This window comes from Natrix helvetica, assembly GCF_964273705.1.
Source record: "Natrix helvetica genome assembly, chromosome: 5".
Lineage (NCBI taxonomy): Eukaryota > Metazoa > Chordata > Lepidosauria > Squamata > Natricidae > Natrix > Natrix helvetica.
Window position 1 is genome coordinate 59,191,461 of NC_138551.1, and position 21,841 is coordinate 59,213,301.

Here is a 21,841-nt window from a genome sequence, read left to right on the forward strand (position 1 = left end):
ATCGGCGACTTCCAGCCCAAGTACCCAGCAGCCCAAAATTACTTCATTGCTACAAAAGAAGCGGCTGGAGAAAGTTCAAAAGAATTATCTGTTAACCAAATGTTTCAGGAAATTATGAGAGGCCAAAACGAACTGAGGAAGGAAGTGGCAGGCCTCAAAAATGAACTCAGAGGGGTACAACTTAACACAACAGAAAATAAACAGAGGATTGTGTTACTGGAGGAAGGGGCAGCTGGGATGGAGGAAAGGGTTAAGGAGGTCCGTAAGGGAAATTTAGAACTGGAAAACTTTATGGCCAAAATAGAATTGGAAAGAATGTCTTTTTTTTCTCAGATTCCAGAATCTACCAGAGACAGAAAATGAAGATCTTAAAGATATTATGAGCACAATTTTAGCAGAATACCTTAAGAGAAACAAAGAGCAGATCTGGTGGGATATGGACCTGGTCTATAGAATTAATTCAGCATATGCCAGAACTCATAATGTTCCAAGAGAGGTACACATTAAATTTCTCAGGAGGACCACGAGAGACGAGGTGTTAGGGGCCCAAAGGGAGGGACCTCTAAAATACCAAGATAAAGAAATTGCCATTCTTAAGCAAATTCCAAAAAAGATTAGAGAAAAAATGAGGAAGTACTTTTCCTTATCAAAGAAACTATGCAATAAAGGAATTTGGTTCAGATGGTTATTGCCAGAAGGAATGCTGATTTTCTGGGAGGGAAGCCAAATTAGAATTAAGACAGTGGATGAGGCAGAGGCCTTTATTAAAAAACACTTTTCCCACCCAGAGGACGAAGATAGCGGAGGTGGGGGAAAAGGCAGCAACATACAAGATATGGAGAGGGGGGGGGGCATGGCTCCACCTGGGGACAGGGAGGAGGGAGCAATATCGAAAAGGCTCAGGTCACAAAAATAAATATATCTGAAAAATTATTGTAATTGTTGATGTACTAGAAAGTGACAAAGAAAGAGATGATTGAACACATTGTTGATATAAAGTAAGAATTCTGTTTATGCTACCCTTTACATGTTATTTCTAAAATTGTAGAAGTGTGAGATTTGGGGGGATTTCTACTGCCAACATGGGAGCTACTAAAAAAATTTATGTACCCTATTACCTTTTCCCTATAAATGTTTTAAAACCAATAAAAACTTTTTACAAAAAAATATATATCAAAATCATGCTTGTTGAAATATGTTGCATGAAAGGCAGATAATTTAAATGAAACATAATTTGTATATTATTGTTTTGCATTGGACTAGGAAAGTATACTTATTAATGATATTTTATAAATGTTCATCAGCAGGTTGTGCATTATTGTTATAAACTTCAGTGATATTCACAATATATTGCACACTATATGAGGTTTATTTGGTTTTTAAAATTGTATACAATTTGAGTGTATCCATAGTCAGATAGCAGGAAAAGTGAGTTTACTTTCAGGGTTCCCCCCCCCTGCTACTACATATAGTAATTGATTTACTACTATTGTAGCTAGTTAAGCAAGTTAATGTTTTCTGTTTCTTTTTAAAAGGCTTCAAGAACCCCGAAGCAGTTTTAGTCTGACAAACTTAATGCAATTCTTTTTAATAATATAAAAACATAAGGCAACCTGGGAGGCAAGCTAATTATTGTTACAAAAACAATATTAAATGGTGTCTATATTGCAACTAAAACTACCTCAAATGCTTTATTGTCCAAATGGTTTTAGTAAAAATATTTCTTTCATTTTTTAAAAAAAGCTTCTTATATTTGATATAATATTGGTTTATGTTTACTTTTGTAAATTATGCAATTTAGAATGAACTAGCCAGCCATTTCTAAATTCTTTACTTTCTTAACAGACAAGAAATAATTGTTGTTGAGCTAAGAATTAATTAGAAGAAATCACATTTGTCATCATTTTTTTCTATTCATTGATCTATGTTGGATGTATACTGAAGCGCTAACACGTTTTTTGAAAAAATACAGAAAAGGTTCCATGCTCTATTAAAAATTCATAGCTCTTCCACCCATCTTTTAAAAATGTATAATTACTTGTAAAATGTAACAAATGCATCATAAACAAATGCCTTGCTGCCCCAAAGCAAAACATTTAGCCAAACAGTAAGAGTAATAACAAAAACAAATAAAAAATTGTCCCTTAAGGAAAAATGTTTGCTTTTGATAGAAATAATCTAAAAAAGTGAATAAAAAATATAAAATTATACATTACAGTGATAGACATTGAGATCTTTCCCAAAGGCAATCTTGTCATCAAATGATATAATGCTTCCTGTAGCACTTTGAAATGTTTAATGAATGCTATAAAATATAAACAAAACTTCAGTTTTGGATCGTAGAATCAAGCATGCATATAGCCAATGGATCTGAAGTAATTCTCCATATGGAACATGGTAGCATTCAATAAAATTAAAAGTTTAACATTTAAATTCCTTCCCAATATTTGGATGAAAACCGGAGGTAGTCCACCATTAAAAATATGAATGTTTATGTAACATATTAGAATGGTTTGTTGCCACCACACTTAGGAAGAAATAACTTTAATTATTTTTATACCTCCTACAGAAACCTATTAAGCTGGGTAATATTGTTCCTTTATTCAACTTACAAACAGATTGGAGAGAGAAATACTTAATTTGAGGATATTGTACCCTTTCATCTAATTATTTCTGTATTGGGGAATATTCAAATTATTCCTGCCACTAGCATAGATATAACAGTTTGCCTAACTATACCAACAATAAAAGGTAAAGTGAAAGATAATAAAATATATCTATTTTGGATACTCTCAGCAATGTCTAATGCTCCACAAGTTGTACATTGTCAAATAGATGGAGCTGGCTCAGAAGGTATGAAAAGCCACTAAGGAATCAAGGAGCACAAGGATGGGCACCACTGGCATTCCAGCTGTGCCAACAAGTCATCAGCAAATGCAACCAAGGCTCTTTTAGTACTACATCCCAGCCTAAAACCCAATTGAAAAGACAGGAATCTATTCCAAACTCAGAAGAAGATTCCAACTGTTCTGTCCCAGGCAAAGGTCACAGAAATAGACAAAGACATAGTTTATTGTCTTTATTAAATAAGACTTACACACACACATACAATATATGTTTGTGTGTACGTAAGTCATATATTTGCAGTATAGAAACAAGTTTTCCCTTGGCAAGTTTGCATTCAAGGGTTCCAAATCTAAGGAGCATGCAGGAGAGTAGTCAAATGGAGTCTTATAATCAGAGTTTATAGCCAGGTTCATCAGTCAGTCCAAGTTCAAAGCAAGGCTTGCCAGATGTACAAATCAAAACACATAAGTGGGAGTTAATGAATGATTGTTGTCAATGAAGAGCTTGTGCTTATTGCTCCATTTTAATAGAAGCTCATTTAGCAAGGCAAAACTCCTGCTTGAACAGTATCATAGAGTGCCTTTGCTCTACTCTCTTTGAAGCCTGGTTGAGTTCTTGCATTGGGATTATAGCACAACAGCTGTGACTACTGGAAACTGTCTACTTCACCACCTCTGCCTATTTGGACAGCGGTCCATCTGGTGATACTGGAGCTAACATCTGTTAGCACTTCCGGGGCTGGCTCTGGAGCTGGCTTCTGGTCATAGGTCTTCTCTTCTGATTTTAAATCTGAACTCACCATGGTACCAACTTTAGGTATGCTAAAGAACACAGGTGGACAGACAATATCTGAATCAAAGAATTTCTAGAGATGTTAGAAAGGACAAGAAACAATACCTTACTCTGAATGCGATTAGGACCTTTAATATGAAGAGGAATATAAGTTAGTGTTCTAAGAAGTCTTCAAGAAGAATATGATATACTTCTCTATAATCCTCTTATTTATGGTACATCCTGATTTGGTGTCATTAGACCCTGATTAAAACCAGAATCATCAAAGTGCACTAAGATTTATAAAGTTTAACAAATATATACTGGCTAGCTTCCTTTCTGATTTTAGATTTTCATTTCAGATCAAAAGGCATTGTCATTCTGTTGCATGCTACTTTGAGATTCAAAAATGTTTGATGTCAGAATTTGATGAGAAAGATTTTTTTTTATGGATTTTAATATCTTACAGGATCTTGTTCTTCCTACTAGAAATACAAAACCACAGATATAAATTTTAGTCAGTAGCTTCCTTGATTAGGAATGGAGGAGGGAACCGGCTTGAACTGTGACATTCAATCTACCATAACACCCCCCCCTTACCCCCACATACTGCTGCTTCCAATGCTCAGTTGAATTGTTTTGATTCTTTTACATAAAAATGTCAAAGCTAACATAAAAAGACCTTTAGACTACATTCCAGGCCTATCTTTAGCTGCCCTCAGTTATAGCTTCCACTTGCCTGATCTTGCAAACTGGGAAAAAATAATTGAGAGATGAACTGATTTTCCACTAGAACACTTTATGCAGTTTGCAAGAAAACTTATCATCTGATTGAAAGTGTGAATGTTCCCTATTTTATATCATTTCTGTGAATTAGAGAAACATATCTCCCAATTGAAGCTGATACAACACAAGACTTATTTTTTTATTAACTGTGATTACATTTACCCAAACTGAAACTTTAGGAACAAAATAGTAGATTATATTTCCAGACAAGGCTAGAATTGCTGGCTCGTGTGTTACCTAGCCATCTTTTCCTCCCGACCTCTCTTCCCTCCCGGCCAAAGACTTGAGTACTAAATCTGGTAATTGAAATCTCTGAAGACAAAACTTAATGTCAAACTGAAGTATCTAGCCTTGGTATTTGTTTATTTTTACATTTGAAGTAGGCATATGCAAAAAAAAAAACTATTACATTTATTTGGGAATGAAAAAAAGAATGTTTGGGAGTTGCATATCACTAAAACAAGGTATCTGATTATTTAAGTTTTCTTGTATTTCCCAAACAAAATTTTCCTGCTTGGCTGTTCTATGCAGTGGTATTCCTTTTGTCCTTTCATATGCAGTATTTCAGATCATTTTCCATGGGGGCAGTCCTGGAAGAGAAGGACTTGGCTATCTCACAGGCGCAGATGCTGAAAATTATCTGAAATGTATTTTGTTGTATTTCATTATGGGGGCTTCAGGAGACCCTGTGGGAGTGAGATGGAAAATCTGAGAATATATATATAGGCACATCAAGTTGGATGCTATAGTTGTATTATTTCTAATCCTTTTAAGTCTACTTTTGGCTTGCTGTATTTCTCAGTCTCCAAATTAGTGTGGCATTTGAACTGGGATAAATATGTAAATAAACAAATAAATATTTTTTCCGTCTCCCCTCTCCCCCCCAGTGTATAGTATCTCCAATAATATGTTTTTACACAAATTAATGAATTTTGGAATAAATCTCTTCATTCTTTGCACTATTTAACATTAAGATTCATTATCTAGACAATAAGGTCCATTTATTTTTATTATATTTCTATAAAATCATTATATTACCTCTGCCAATGGTTACACATTAATATTAGATAATCATTTATATAGTTTCAGGCAACATATATTTTATATTTATTAATAGAAGTAGTCAAGGTCAAGAAATATATTTTAAGTAAGGTCGTTGGTACTGCGTCTATTAATGATACCTGTCTGTTCATCTTGCAATATTTGCAAAATATTTAAGTCTATTGGTTTTAAAGATCTCTGGGATTCAGGACAGCACAAAACAAATGTTAAAACAGTATAAAAACATGCACAAACCCAATCTATAATGGCACCTATAATCCCTTCAGGTCAAAGTCATTCATTTTACAGCATTGCAAAATGTGTTGTGAAATGCAATAAGGGCTAATGTGAACTCCAGATTAAAATTCTATATTGGTGAGGTTCATATTCTGTAGCTATGAAACTCACAGTCTTTTTAGAGGTATCTCACTAAGAGCCTGTTAGAATAGTCTAAATCAAGTGATCAAGTTGTAAGATACCATTACCATAGCCATGAAACTATAATTAAGATTGTTAAATTTGTAAATCCAGCCAATTGGTAGCGTTGCTTTTGTTTCTTTATTTGTTTCTTCACGATGTTGCTAACTCCACTTGCCTTTAAATTGTATTCTTATTTCTTTTTATTATTTTTGGTCTTGTTATATTGTATTCTTATATTTTTATAATCCTTCACCATATATATGTATGTATGTATGTATGTATGTATGTATGTATGTATGTATGTATACACACACACACACACACACACACACACACGCCAGTAGTATTTAAGGCAAAAGGCTGGAAAATGGAGGCCATGAGTTCTAGTTCTGCATTAGGTACAAAGCCAGCTGCTGACCTTAGATCAGTTATCATCTCACAGCCCTAAGAAGGAGGCAATGCCAAACCAATTTGGAAATCTTGGCAAGAAAACTTCAGAGGTTAATCTAAGGAGTTTCTGAGAATTGGACATGAATGAACAGCAATTGTCTCTCTATATTAAAATTTTTCTTAAGTCAAGCTCTGTTCCTAGTATCTTTACATTCATATAAATTTTATGGAACAAAAGCTATATTATATCTGATATATTGTTGCCATCTTTGTAGTTTTTTTTCATCTTCCTCATTCCTTTTTCAGCCTATGCACCGTATTTTTCATTTGCCTTTTCTTGTAGAGCAGTTTGACCACTTTTGATCTTTCCAATACTCAATAAGCCTTCATGTAATAGTAGCTTCAGTGCATCTTCTTCACTGTTATTCAGATATTCTTCCAATGCCTTTTATTGGAATAGAAATCCCCAGGATAGAAACAATATTTGGCAGATGTCAAACTATGCTTTTTCACCACTCCACTCAATGCAATAAATGTTGAAGGAAGCTGGGAGGTACACTACATTTAGAGTCTGTGCATCTCCTCAATGCACAGAAATATATATGATACAAAGAATACATATGAAATATTAATGCATAGTCACCAACTATTTTGAGGGATTCTTGTTAGCTTGTTTGTTTTCTTGCAGACATTTCATTACTCAAACGTGGCAACATCATTAGTGCTGCTGATTAACTATTTTGTTTAAAAATATATAGCAAATCTTTGTAATTGGTAGGACAACAAAGAACTGTTGATTTGAATAGTTTGGGGTGAGAATAACTGTGTACCAAGGTACAGTTAAAATTGAAGCTGATATAAAAAGAAATAATTATCATTATGCAGAATGTTGGTGCCTCACAATTGATTCTTTATTAATGTCACTATAACAAGAATCACCTGGAAATTGCTTATATTTTTATTTCCATTTTATATAAGAAAATTAGTACTTTGAGAAAGTTCGTAGTTATCCTAAATGCTATGTCAGAAGATCATGTAGTCCAAAATAGTACATGCAGGGTGGCAAAAAATTTGTCAAGTCTTAGATAAAGGGTTTTTCACTTTAATACCAAAGGTTCCTTTTTATTTTAAGTATCTCATGGTTGTGAAACATACACACACACACACATACATACATACATACATACATACATACATACACACACACACATACATACATACAAATAATAAATATATATAAGATTATATATAATGAAATGTAAGAATAGTATGGAGGAAAGAATCCAAATGGTCAAATAAAGGATCTATTTTGCTACTTCAGAAAGTATTGATAAACACCAACATGAACGGTATTAATAAATAATTAGTTTATGGAGATAAAGATATGAATGGCTACATGTCAAAAATTGTACAATGCGTTAAGTAATTAGTAGTAATTTACATTACGAAGTAGTAATTTACATTAGTAAAGTGCTTATGAACTTTCCATTGGTGACTGATTGCCCATTGCAGAAGTTGATCTATCATATTGTTCTATGTTGTTATTTGCGATGATTGATGTCAAAGCCATTATAAGTCTTCTGATTTTTTTTGATACCATTGACTACATAACTTTCTTCCTACAATCACTGTTTGAAGAGAAATGTACAGCTTTGAAAAAGAAATAATGCTATTAGAATATATTTATTTTCAGCATATGCTGCAATTAATTAATTAGTATTTAATTAGCTTTTATTTGTTTCTTGTTTCTTATTTAACTACTTTGATTTATATTTCAAGTTCTTTGCCATCCATATAGTAGTTCTGAAAGTATTTATGTAGACTTCAAGGTTGCATGTAAAATAAATTATTGCCAGTTTATTAGTGAGAGTTGAAGATTATATTGTTTATAGCTTCTAGCATCATATACTATTCATCACGTAAATTAAAATTACAGAAATATATTTATTGTCTGGTTCACTAAAACCACTAATAGGAATAAAAAATAACTATCATACTAAAATACATACTGGAAGGCATAGCATTTCATACACAACATCTTAAAATTGTATTAATTTCTGAATATTATGTGAGCAGGCAAGAAAATATGTTGACATAGCAAGAAAAAAAGCAATGTGAGTATTTATGACATATGGCTGTAATGTTCAATAACAAGAGCTTAGCTTTTGTTAAGTCCAAAGAGGCCATCAGATTTAAGGGAAAATATGCTTCCCTAAGCAATTTGTAAAATACTTATGGGCAAGGTATTTGGAAGTATAATTACTAAAAATTCTGCATATGTTCTATAAAACCCTAAACAAGATTGACATTAGGGACAGCATATGCTCATAAACAACAATAATAAAAATCATATTTTTAAAAAAAAAATAGAAATACTAAAGGTGGAGTTAATTATTCTGTGATTTAGTGAATATCAAAGCCTCAGTTTAGTTAGATGGCAAGCCAAGGTGGCATGAAAAGATGTTTCAGAAAGTTGTTATCGCTATTCTTCTGCTTAATGTATTACCACCATAGTATATCCATTTACCAATCAGCATCAATAGACACAGAGATAAACCACATTTACACACTATTCAAAACAGACAATAAACAACTGAGAAGGACATAAAAAGACCAGAACACATTCTCTCCAATAGCCAACCTCCAGATAAGTAGGGATTACCCACAGACAACCAATCAATCCAAAAACAAAACACTAATCAAGGCACTACCAAGGAGAAAACAAGCAGATACAGCATCAAAGATTCAGTTCAACCTTGAGTTACCTATATTGTCTTCTATTTTTACCAGTTTTATTTGATCAACCAGAAAGTTCTTTGTTCTCTTGTTACGAAAATACTGAGCTCATCCTTGTATTAAAGAGGTGTGATTAATTCCGTATCTGCTACCTTCCACATGGTCAGATTCATGAAGTACTGTTGGACATATCATCTTTGGGAGAGCAACTAGAAAAATGGTATTACAGTTTCCTTTTGGGAGAGGTAAACATCATTAAACAATGTGTCGGCCCTTCTGATACTTCAGGAATTTGATGTCTTCTGTTCAGAAATCATTACTATCTTCAAATTTCCAAATGTATCCACCTGTTAATCTAGGGTTTAAGACTTTGCACAAAGCAGATGATTAGGCTGAGTGTCTAATTTAAAATGTTGTTATATAATATATATGTTTCAAGCTAATGAATACTAAATATAATAGTTTGATTTTATAAGAGGATTTGTATCATTTGTAGGTTACACAGAATATTTCTGTTTATAACGTTCTTAGTGGAAATGGCCCGTAACATTATTTCACATTTCTTTCTCTATCTTTTTAGATTGCGTTTTCACAGCACAACACCATCATGGACCTGGTGCAATTTTTTGTTACTTTCTTCAGGTAGTGTTTCTATTTTTAATCATTTATAATATAATCTGCTAAATCACATCATCTCAATCTTTCAATATTATATACCTTGGTTGCTCTTTTCAATGCTGAGACACTTTGTGATAACAGAGAAATATGCTATCACAATCACTGTACTTTTATAATTATTCTACAGTATGTAATATACATATCTTATTGTATGCACTTATATAAAGGTTATAGTTAATATTTCATGTTAGCTATTTACCTGGCAAACAGTAATATTTGCATATTGAATATTTTCTTCCCATACTTAAGGTTAAAATTGTATAGCATGGTATGCTTCTAAATTTTTTTAAACTTTTATTTATTTTTTCAGTAGGCTTCAGTAGGTGGTTTGGGGGATCTGCAGCTTATAATATTTGCAGCATGAGAGGTTAAGCCCCTTTCCACTCTACAGAATTATAGCTCTGTGGCTCAATTTGTAGACTAGATTCATTCAATATAGTACCTTGGTTTAACTGTGTTTGATGAACAAATCACAACTGTTCAATACATTAACTTGTTAACAAACTACAAGGGCTGTTTCCATATAGCAGATTAATCATATTATGGTATAGTGTGCATGATCAGCCAGTCTATAATTTTATAGGAAGATAGCAAAGAATGTATTATTTTAGTGAAACCATTGTTAAAATTGGTTCTAGCACAACATTAATCATGATGAAGCTTGAGAATGAAAAATTGCATGTAAGACTGGGAAACACAGAATATTATGCTATCCACAGCAGTTCTATGAATATTTTAATGTCCTTTATTGTTTTGGGGATAAATATACACTCAGTGTTATTTTTGCCTTTATTCTGAAAAATTCCAGTAAATCAACTGAAATATTAAAGTTGGAAGCTCAACCTTCTTTGTTAATATTGCTGATGGTTTGAAATGTGAATTCGACTTAAAACTGGATAGTTCCAATAGTATGTTAAATAACACCTTGAATCTATGTTAACTAGGGGACTTTCTTGTTTTTCTTTCTTTTTTAACAGCAGATGGTGTTAAATTCACAAGTTTATTACTTGTCTGCTGCTTGGGGGCATATATTGCAGGACCATAACAGAAAAGTTATCTTTCTTATCTGCAGTTTGTTTCATTATCTTATTTGATGTTTTGTCAGGTCCTTCCATTTATATTCTAGATAGGTCTGAGTGATATACACCAGCAGCCTCTGCAGTTTACTCCTATGTCATTTCATTCAGGGATTAGGTAGAATTAATTAAGAATGCCAAAGATACATATCAAAATAGAAGGCTATTTCACTAGTGCAGGGGTCGGCAACCTTAAACACTCAAAGAGCCACAAAGGTCCTAACCAGAAGCCGCCCGTTCAGCTTTGGAGCCCACCGGAAGTCTGGTTCCCCCACCATAGAGTCTCCTCCTAGTGTGGCCTCCTTTTTCCTCTACCTGTCCTAACCGAAAGCCCTATCAATTGTGGAGCCGATCGGTGACAGGGAGCCGCAGCAGAGGGATGAAAGAGCCATATGCGGCTCCAGAGCCGTGGGTTGCCTACCACTGCACTAGTGGAATTTGGATAATGCTGCAGGAAACTACAACTTGCTTTAAATTTTATTTTATATTCTAATTAAACAATTTTAATTTGTTGGGCTTTGTTTTTGATTTTGTGTTCCTTGAGTGTGTACATATAAAGAAAATGCTATGAGATCAACATTAAACCTTAGAATTTTTGTTTGGCTGTATAGATCTGCTACAGTCAAAACAACAAAATGTATTGTTTCTTTATAGATTTATAGGTTAGATTGTTTATCTAACCATTATCATCAATGATTTGGATGAGGGAATCATTATCATCATGATTTGGATGAGGGAATAAATGGGGAACTCATCAAATTTGCAGATGACACCAAGCTGGCAGGAATAGCCAACACTCCAGAAGATAGGCTTAAGATACAGAAGGATCTTGACAAACTTGAACATTGGGCACTATCTAATAAAATGAAATTCAATGGTGAAAAGAGTAAGGTTCTACATTTAGGCAACAAAAATGGAATGCACAGGTACAGTATAGGTGATACCTTGCTCAGTAGTAGTAACTGTGAAAGGGATCTTGGAGTCCTAGTGGACAACCATTTAAATATGAGCCAGCAGTGTGCAGCAGCAGCTGCCAAAAAAGCCAATACAGCCCTAGGCTGCATCAACAGAGGGATAGAATCAAGATCACGTGAAGTGTTAATACCACTTTATAATGCCTTGGTAAGGTCACACTTGGAATACTGCATTCAGTTCTTCACCACGATGTAAAAAAGATGTGGAGACTCTAGAAAGAGTGCAGAGAAGAGCAACAAAGAAGATTAGGGGATTGGAAACTAAAACATATGAAGAACGGTTGCAGGAACTGGGTATGTTTAGCTTAAGAGAAAGAAGGACTAGGGGAGACATGATAGCATTGTTCCAATATCTCAGGGGTTGCCACAAAGAAGAGGGAGTCAAACTATTCTCCAAAGCACCTGAGGGTAAAACAAGAAGCAATGGGTGGAAACTAATCAAGGAGAGAAGCAACTTAGAACTGAGGAGAAATTTCCTGACAGTTAGAACAATTAATCAGTGGAACAGCTTGCCTCCAGAAGTTGTGAATGCCCCAACACTGGAAGTCTTTAAGAAGATGTTGGATAGCTATTTGTCTGAAACGGTATAGGGTTTCCTGCCTAGGCAGGGGGTTGGACTAGAAGACCTCCAAGGTCCCTTCCAACTCTACTATTGTATTGTATTGTTTATAGGTAGACAATATATTTTTTTCTTGATATTATATCATTTTAGAAATCACATTACCACATATGTTACTATATGGGGTTTATTATATCTCCACTTTCAAATTCACTCACTCACACACACACACACACACACACACACACACACACTTACACTTTATTCTGTATAGAAACTGTCCTAGAAAATGTTGGATTATCTGTGACTCTTCCTTTTCCCTAGTTCAGTGGTCGGCAAGCCGCGGCTCGCGAGCCACATGTGGCTCTTTACACATTTTAATGCGGCTCTTCTGTGTGCCGGGAGCCCGCTCCCCTCCCTTCTCTCGGGCACTTCAAAACAAGCGCCCCTTTCCCTTTTTTCTTTTCGACCCACAATGATTAGGGAGGATCCTGAAGTTGGGCGGGGACGAGAAGCGAGGAGGCAGAAAAAGAAACGGAGGCTAAGGAGCTTCCCCCCCCTCCCAGCAAAAATCTAACCGGGGAGCCGGGCGGGCAGTAGCAAATTAGCCGATCACGCCGCGTGGGCAGTAGCAAATTAACCGATCACACGGCGTGATCGGCTAATTTGCTACTGCCCGCCCGGCTCCCCAGTTAGATTTTTGCTGGGAGGGGGCGGGGGGGAAGCTCCTTAGCCTCCGTTTCTTTTTCTCCCTCCTCGCTTCTTGGGGCTCCACCAATGGGGGAGCAAGGCCCTCCCAACACCAGGCTTTGGGCTAACACAGAGGTCTGCAAAGTTGGCTGTTTTAAGACTGGTGGACTTCAATTCTCAGAATTCTGGGAGTTGATGTCCACCAGTCTTAAGAGCCAATTTTGCAGATCCCTGGGCTAATATGATTGATGCTCTGGTGGACTTCAGTTCTCAGAATTCTGGGAGTTGAAGTCCACAAGTCTTCAAGCTGTCAGGTTTGAAGACCCCTTGGGGTTTTTTTCCTAAAGGGTTAGGGATGCAAGGATCTTGTAACTTGACAGCTTTAAGACTTGCGTGCTTCAAATGCCAGAGTTTATTGAAACTAAAAACAGTGTACCATCCTATGTATTTTCGGTTTCAAAAATGTGGCTCTCAAAATAAATTTCAATCGTGGTTTTGGCGAGATTTGGCTCAGTTGGAAAAAAAGGTTGCCCATCACTGCCCTAGTTCATGAGTGTCAAACTTGTGGCATCATGTTGCCGTCACATGATGCTTTGTGACTTTTCCCCCTTTGCGGATCTGGGGTGGGTGTGATCTGCACGTGACGCTTCTGGCCCATGGGCTGCTGATTTGACACCCCTGCTCTAGTTCATTCAATAGTACAATGAACATGGTAACTTAAATTAACCTATCTCCAATTCTAGATGAGTAAGACTTTGAATCAATCCTAGTTAAGTAGATATTTGAATGGATATATAAATGGATAAGTGCTGGGTATTTGGGACCCTCATGTCCAAGAATTGAGAGATCCTATGCTTCTAGAACAGATGGCACTCTCATATTCAGAATTTGGTGAGGGTAGTGAGCAGTTTGGGTATCGTCATGAATGCTCAACTCCTGCTAGAGAAGTATTGGCCAGGAAGGGCTTGGCATTATTCTAGCTTATATGCCAGTTACATTTATCCCTGAATTGAGAGCTGTTCTTGTAGTCACTTATGATTTAGACACATCTGGTTCAACTATTAAAATACAAGAGAGAGGTTACCCTTGAACATGGAAGCTGTGATTGGTTAAGAATGCAGTGGTATGACTAGGCTTCCAGGTATATTTCCTACATTGTATCATCTGTCTACAGTTACTCTTCCAGCCACACATTTTAACAAGGTAGCATGCTGGAGTTTTCTTTCTAAATAAATGTCATCTGGTTGGACTAGAAGATATATCAACTCTATGGCAGTGTCTACCCTTCAGAACCTTTCTCCTCTGCCAATCAGAAAGTTTTAAAAATGTCTTTGCATTGGGCATGAATGATAGATAGAGATTGCATGAATGATTGGGAGATTGCATGTGTATTGATAGGTCCAATTCCATATGATTGGTATTTCATTTTGTTTGCTAGTTTTTGTCAATATTATTGACTTACTATTGTACTTTGGATTTTATTCATGTATGCTGTTTAGATCAGCATACACAGTTGGACAGCCAAGCAATCTAAAAAATCCCCAACAAAAAACAAATGAATACATGGCTAATTAACTAACTAACTAATTTATTTAATTATTTAATATACATTAGTAAAAATAAAGCAATAATAAGTACTACATTAAATAAAGGGTTGAATAACTGTAAAACTTTTAAAACTATATAAATTGAAGAAATTTGAATATTGAATAAGTAATTGTATTTCTTACTCTTAAAAAATGAAAATAACTTGCAGCTGGGAAATCTGTGTGACTTTTTTGTTTTTTAAATCTTTTTAATTGACATTTTACTAAACATAGTAAAAACTAATATCCCTGAAAGTACAAAAAGGAAACTTAAAGTTCAGAAGACACAGGGAAAAAAAGGAAAAAAAGAGAAGAGAAAATAAAAAAGAAACAAAGACAATAATAAAGAACTGACTTCCAACGGTCACTACACTAGGCATAAACTAATCTAGTAACTTTTTATCCTTTTTTACAATTACAAATAAAAATATTCTTTCCATAGTCTAACTTTTATCTCAGCAAAATACTCAAATTACTATCCTTTCCATTCTGGTTCATCAAAAAAGTCCATTAGAAGTATCAAACAAATAGTTTATCTCTGATCAAATTGTCCAACTTTATATTCCTTCTTTTTGCTCTTCACAATCTTGACCTTTAACTCATTCCTGTAGCATCACAGATTTAATCTTTCATCAGTCTTTTCAATTCAAACTTGCCTTTAAAGCTTTCACCAGCCTACTTTTCCAATTCCTTAAAAGAGGCATCATCGAGAATTTCTTGTAACTGCTGTTCCATGTCCAGATCCTTTTCTCGATTTGTCTTTTGTATTTTGGTAATCTCAATTTTGTTGTCTTCCATGCCTTCAAATTCTATAATGTCAGGTAAGAGATACATCTTTAATTTTTTTTCATAATCTTCTAAAACTTTCGCCCTTGAAACCGCTATCATTCTGTAATATTAGTTATTAATATTTCTGTCCATTTTCAAAGTATGTTTAAGACAAGTGAAAGTTACAGCTGACAGCCATTTAATTCCTTTCTGCCCTAGTTCCTTCTCATGTTCATTTCCAACCTTCATCATGCCTCAGATCCTAATATGAGCTTAGTTCTTTAACTTAAAAATTGTTAATATAAAAAAAATTCTGGCATATTTAGTCAAATAAATACATAAACATCATTTATTATATTTTTGTTATGCACTATGTACTGAGAGATGCAAAAAGTACCATGTGAAAAAGTTTGCAACTCTTATTCTGAAATAGTTGCATGTAATGCACTTGTGCATCCATTCACATGTTACATTGCTAAGCAAATTCCCTTCCTATAAGAAATATAATTTTTCAGCCATGAAGGTGTTTCCTTCTGAATAGATGCATAACTTTAAATGAAACAAAAATGTCTTTCCACGAGTAACAGAATTTTACTTAATAGGTCAGATATCTATGGAGATTCTCAGTCGTCCAGGTCATGATTATCCCAAAGGTGAGTTTTAAAGAGGCAACTGGACTTTCTGGTTTTTCTTTGAAGAAAAGAAAAACCAACTTCTTCCGAAGAAGCTTCTTGGATGAGAAGCAAAACATCTTAAAAGAAAACCAGAAAGTCCAGATGCCTCTTGAAAAAGCACTTTTGGAATAATAATAGATCAGATGTTTTGTTTAGTCTAGATTGTGTTCCTTTAAAAAAACCATTATAAGCATAAAGCTTTTTCTTTTAAAAATAAATATATAATATGAGAATGATTATATAATTAAACATTATACTTTACTACATTATATACAATGAGATTTGCTAATTATTTTACTATATGTAATTAGGAAGGAATCTAATTGATCTCACTTAGGATTAAGCATCAATATATACATTTAGACCAACAAAAACATATAGTTTTTGAGAATATTGTCAATTTAAGGCAGTGGTTCTCAACCTTCCCAATGCCGTGACTCTTTAATACAGTTCCTCATGTTGTGCTGACCCCTAACCATAAAATTGGTGTCTCGGTTCATAAGTCCATCGAAAATATGTGTTTTCCGATGGACTTAGGCGACCCCTGTGAAAGGGTCGTTTGACCCCCAAAGGGGTCCCGACCCACAGGTTAAGAACCACTGATTTAAGGCATATAGAAAACAGGGAAAGACAGTGAATATGTCAAGATCTAGGAAATTATAGAACTATCCTTGGAAGAAATACACAATAATACTAAGGATCAAGATGCTAAACACCTGTCACCAGGAAACAAGAACTGATCCAATGGTTCTTAATTAGCTTTTTAGCTTTTTACTTTTTAGCTGACTGGGAAATGCATTTGTAGTTTCAAATATATTCAAACATCAATGTTCATTATAATCAATCCTTCCTTCCTTCCTTCCTTCCTTCCTTCCTTCCTTCCTTCCTTCCTTCCTTCCTTCCTTCCTACCTACCTACCTACCTACCTACCTACCTACCCACCCACCTACCTTTCCCTTCAAATTCCCATAAGGTAAAACTATTTTTTTCACGTATTTATTAAATTTATATGCTGCCATCTTACCAGTAAGGCAATTCTAACTATTATCACAACCTCTAATTATGCTAGGTGTTTTGGATACCCTAATATTTTCAGTCATAGATAATGATACTTAAAATGTATTCAGCTAGTGTTCACTATAAAATAAGGCTGAATACTTGGCTATAACAGAGGCCTGCTTTGTTGTACTATTAAAGCTCTAGGCTGAAAATTAAAACACTAATAACCTGTGTTGTTTTTATAACATGATTCTGATAGCTGAAAGAAAAAAAAATTATTTGGAATCTCTATTAATGAAAGGTAAAGAGCATGGCAGTAAGATTAAACAAGACCATATTAATAATAACACATACTGCTAGATTTAGAATTTACAATGAACAATAGATAATTACAATGAAGTAACAAAGACAATGAAATGGTGAATAATTTCTATTTTTTAGGATAAACTATCAACAATAAAGAAACCAGAAGTCAAGAAATATGTTAGCATTAGGTAGAGTAGCAATAAAGGCTTTTTTGGGGGGGGAGGGATTCAGGTACCCTCCCAGGCCTATTATAAAAAATCAGAATTAGGCAGAAAGCCCTTTTCTCTGTGGTAGCAAAATTTATTTTAAAGAAATAGGCACTTATGAACTGGACTTGGAGAAATATTCCTGAGAACACCATGGAAAACCAAGAAAACGAAGAAACAGATCATAAACAAATTAATCTAGAATACCCATCTAAAACACAAATGACCCAGGTTCAAATGATCATACTTTGGACATTTCATGGTGAGATCTACTTCTGTTGAGAAGCAGCACAGTGGCTTGCCAGTGAAGATGCTGGGCTTGTTGTCTGAAAAGCAGGCATCAAAGGTTCAAGATCTGAGCGCCATGCTTCTGTCTTCGCCCAAGTTATCTAGTAGTTCGAAAGCATGCAAATGCACTAATAATAATAATAAATAATAAATTTTTATTTGTTAGCCGCACCCTCTCCCGAAGGACTCGGGGCGGCGTACAATAAAAACACATGAAATATACAAATGAAGAATACATATACAGATAAAAATAAACACATACACGTACGTACACATATACATATACATGGAGGAAGTATCAAATATATAAAATAGAATTTAAAATAGACAATTTAAAACACCCGCGATTAAATTACAAAATTTAAAAAACCCGTCAGGAGCGATAAGGTAAGACTATGGTTGAGCCAGGCCAGCTAATTGGAAGAGGTGGGTCTTGAGCTTTGCACGGAAGGAGTGGAGGTCAGAGGTAGTCCTGATATCAGGGGGCAGGTCATTCCACAGGGCTGGGCCCGTCACAGAGAAGGCTCTGCTCCTAGGCGTCGCCCCCCGACACTGTTTGGTGGACGGCACCTGGAGAAGTTCCTCTCTGTGCGAGCGAATTGGTCGTAGGGATGTATGGGGCAGGATGCGATCCCACAGGTAACTAGGTCCTGTGCTATGGAGCGCTTTAAAGATCGTAATCAGAACCTTGAAACGCACCCGATAGACCACAGGAAGCCAGTGCAGCTCGCGCAGGAGAGGTGTCACATGGGAGTACCTTGTACTCCCCATAATCACCCGCGCGGCCGCATTCTGGACCAACTGCAGTCTCCGAGTGCATCTCAAGGGAAGCCCCATGTAGAGAGCATTGCAGTAGTCCAGGCGAGACGTCACCAGCGCATGAGTGACTGTGCTTAAGGCATCCCGGTTCAATAGGGGGCGCAATTGGTGCACCAGGCGAACCTGGTGGAACGCCCCCCTTGCCATGGCTGTCACATGGTCATCCATGGACAGCCAGGCATCCAGGAGGACGCCCAAATTGCGTGCCCGCTCCACGGGGGCCAGTTGTACGCCCCCAATGGCCAAAGATGGAAGCAGTTGGTTGATCCGGGGGGCCGGAACCCACAGCCACTCTGTCTTGGAGGGGTTGAGCTTGAGTCGGTTGCCATCCATCCAGACCCGTACGGCTTCCAAGCACCGGGACATCACTTCGACGGCCTCGTTGGGGTGGTTCGGGGTGGAAATGTACAGCTGGGTATCATCAGCGTACAGATGATATCCCACCCCGAAATCACGAATCATCTCGCCCAGCGGCTTCATGTATGTGTTGAACAGGAGTGGCGAGAGGACCGACCCCTGTGGCACCCCGCAATTAAGGGGGCTTAGGGTCGATCTCTGCTCCCCTGTCAACACACGTTGCGTCCGGCCGGAAAGGTAGGAGCCGAACCACCGCAAAACGGTGCCTCGAACCCCCAACCCCTCCAGTCGGTGCAACAGGATACCATGGTCGATGGTATCACAAGCCGCCGAGAGGTCTAATAGGACCAGGATAGAGGAACAACCCCTATCTCTGGCCCTCCAGAGATCATCCACCAACGCGACCAAGGCCGTCTCCGTGCTGTGCCCGGGTCGGAAGCCAGACTGGCGCGGGTCTAGATAATCATTTTCCTCCAGATGTCGCGGAAACTGATAAGCTACCATACTCTCTACAACCTTCGCCAGGAAGGGAAGGTTGGAGACAGGACGATAATTGGCTAGCTCCGTAGGGTCCAGGGAAGGCTTCTTGAGTAACGGTCTCACCACCGCCTCTTTCAAGGCGGCCGGAAGAGACCCCTCACCCAACGAAGCGTTCACTAGGCCCAGGAGCCAGTCACGTGTAACCTCCCAGGATGCCAGTACAAGCCAGGAGGGACACGGGTCCAATAAACATGTGGTAGGTCGCAGCCGTCCACGCAGTCTGTCCAAATCCTCGATGGCAACCAAGTCAAACTCCTCCCAGAATGGTCTCTCAAGACTCGCCTCGGACGTCTCCACTAGACCACTGAAAGGGACCCATTCCTTCCGGATTTGAGCGATTTTATCCTGCAGATATTTCCCAAATTCCTCTGCCCTGCCCTGTAAAGGGGCCTCCCGCGGCCTCTGAAACAGAAGGGAGCGGGACACCCGAAACAGGGTGGCAGGGCGGTTCTCTGCGGATGCAATGAGAGCGGCACAATATTGACGTTTGGCCGCTCTCAATGCCACAAGGTACATCCTTAAATGGGTTCGTACCTGTGCTCGGTCAAACTCGGAACGGGAGGCTCTCCAACGACTCTCTAGGCGTCTCTTGCAGCATTTCATCACCCTTAGCTCCTCGGTAAACCAAGGGGCCAGGGTGGATCGTGGCCGCCGGAGAGGCCGCAAAGGCGCCACTCGATCTAAGGCCCCGGTAGTCGCATTATTCCACGCGACCACCAGGTCCTCTACCCGGGGGCGGGTCAGGGCTACAGGAGGTGGCCCAAGCTCCATCTGGAACCTATCTGGTTCCATCAGGCGCCTGGGGCGGAACCATCTGATGTCTTCCGGCTCCGCCTCCCTGCAGCGGGGGGGTAGCACCAGGGAAGTCAAGCCGGAGAAGTGAGTGATCTGACCATGACAAGGGAGTGATGGTTAAATCCCCTACTCCCAGATCACTCAACCACTGGCCAGAGACAAAAACAAGGTCCAGCGTGTGGCCTCCCTCGTGTGTCGGGCCCTGGATCAATTGAGTCAGGTCCATGGCTGTCATGGAAGCCATGAACTCCCGAACCCCCTCGGACGCTTCTCCCACCGATGGCAGGTTAAAATCCCCCATCACTAAAAGTTTGGGGGTCTCAACCACCACCGATGCGATTAGCTCGAGGAGTTCAGGCAGGGCCGCTGATGTATAGCGAGGAGCCAGGTATACTATCAGCAGGCCCAACTGTCTCCCAGGGCCCCACTTCACGACAAGGGACTCACACCCGGATGTCTGCGGCACAGTGGACTCCCTCGGCTCTAAGTCCTCCCGAATAATCACTGCTACCCCACCGCCCCTTCCCTGGGCCCGTGGCTGGTGAAATGCTCGGTAACCTGGTGGGCACATTTCCACGAGGGGTAAACCTCGTGGCCCAACCAGGTCTCCGTTATTCCTGCGAGGTCCGGCTCCCCCTCAAGAATTAGATCGAAAATGAGGGGGGCCTTGTTGACAACGGACCTCGCATTGCATAACAACAGCCTCAGGCCCTGGGTCTGCAGCTCCTGACCACCTAGTACGCGGGGGTTGGTACAAGCGACCGGGTGTAACCAACAACCACGGTCTCCCAACCGACTACGGTTTCTTAATCTGTCCTCACACCTGCCCCTCCCTACGACCGTTGGAATCAAAAAGCCCTGTGTTGGAACGATATCCTCCCTCTCCTCCTCCCTTCCACTCCCTCCCCTCGCGACCACACCTAGTGACCTGGCTCTGTCATCACTCCTGACCTGATCCCCCCACCCCCCACCCCAGGAACCCCTATAAACTGTTAAAAAACTCTTTACTAAAAAAACCCTCAATTTACGCTTCCTCCACCTCTCTGGATTAATAAACCCGTCCTCAAGGTGGGCCCTCGAGAGGGCAGGAGGCCAAACCTGCGAGAGAGGGGACTCCCGCACCCGCAGTAAATCCGACTTCGTGTGCATAAGAATAAAATCATAGGGGCAAAATTAGTTGGTTACAGGTGCTGAAGATGTATCATAGTATCATAGTTTGTTGTAGGTATTTTCCTTACCGTAGGTGGAAAGGGTGAGTTAGTGGGCTAGTCGACTATCTGGGTTTTACTGGGGAGGGTCTCGAGATGGTATAGGAGCAACAAGCAAGATGTTAAAAGATGTTAAAAGGCAAAGTCAAGGGACGCGATGGTAAAGTTTAAAGCTCCAACCTAGATTTCAGGTTTGCCATTCCAGTTGTCTTTGTTCTAGAGTGTTTTGCTCAGCTCCCCCCTCCACCAGCCGCTTCGTTTAAGTCTCCCATCATCTCCTCTCCACACAACGAGGCGGTCCTCCAGCTTTCCGACCAGCGCCATGGC

General features: G+C 38.3%; 1 protein-coding gene across 1 annotated transcript in view; it reads left to right on the forward strand.

Annotated features, from left to right (window-relative positions):
* The window catches only part of ATRNL1 (attractin like 1), a 536,103-nt gene that overhangs the window by 224,415 nt on the left and 289,847 nt on the right, over positions 1-21,841 (forward strand). The window contains exon 25 of the mRNA XM_081954366.1: positions 9,572-9,633. Within this exon, the coding sequence (XP_081810492.1) occupies positions 9,572-9,633 (62 nt within the window). The remainder of the gene's footprint in view (positions 1-9,571; positions 9,634-21,841) is intronic.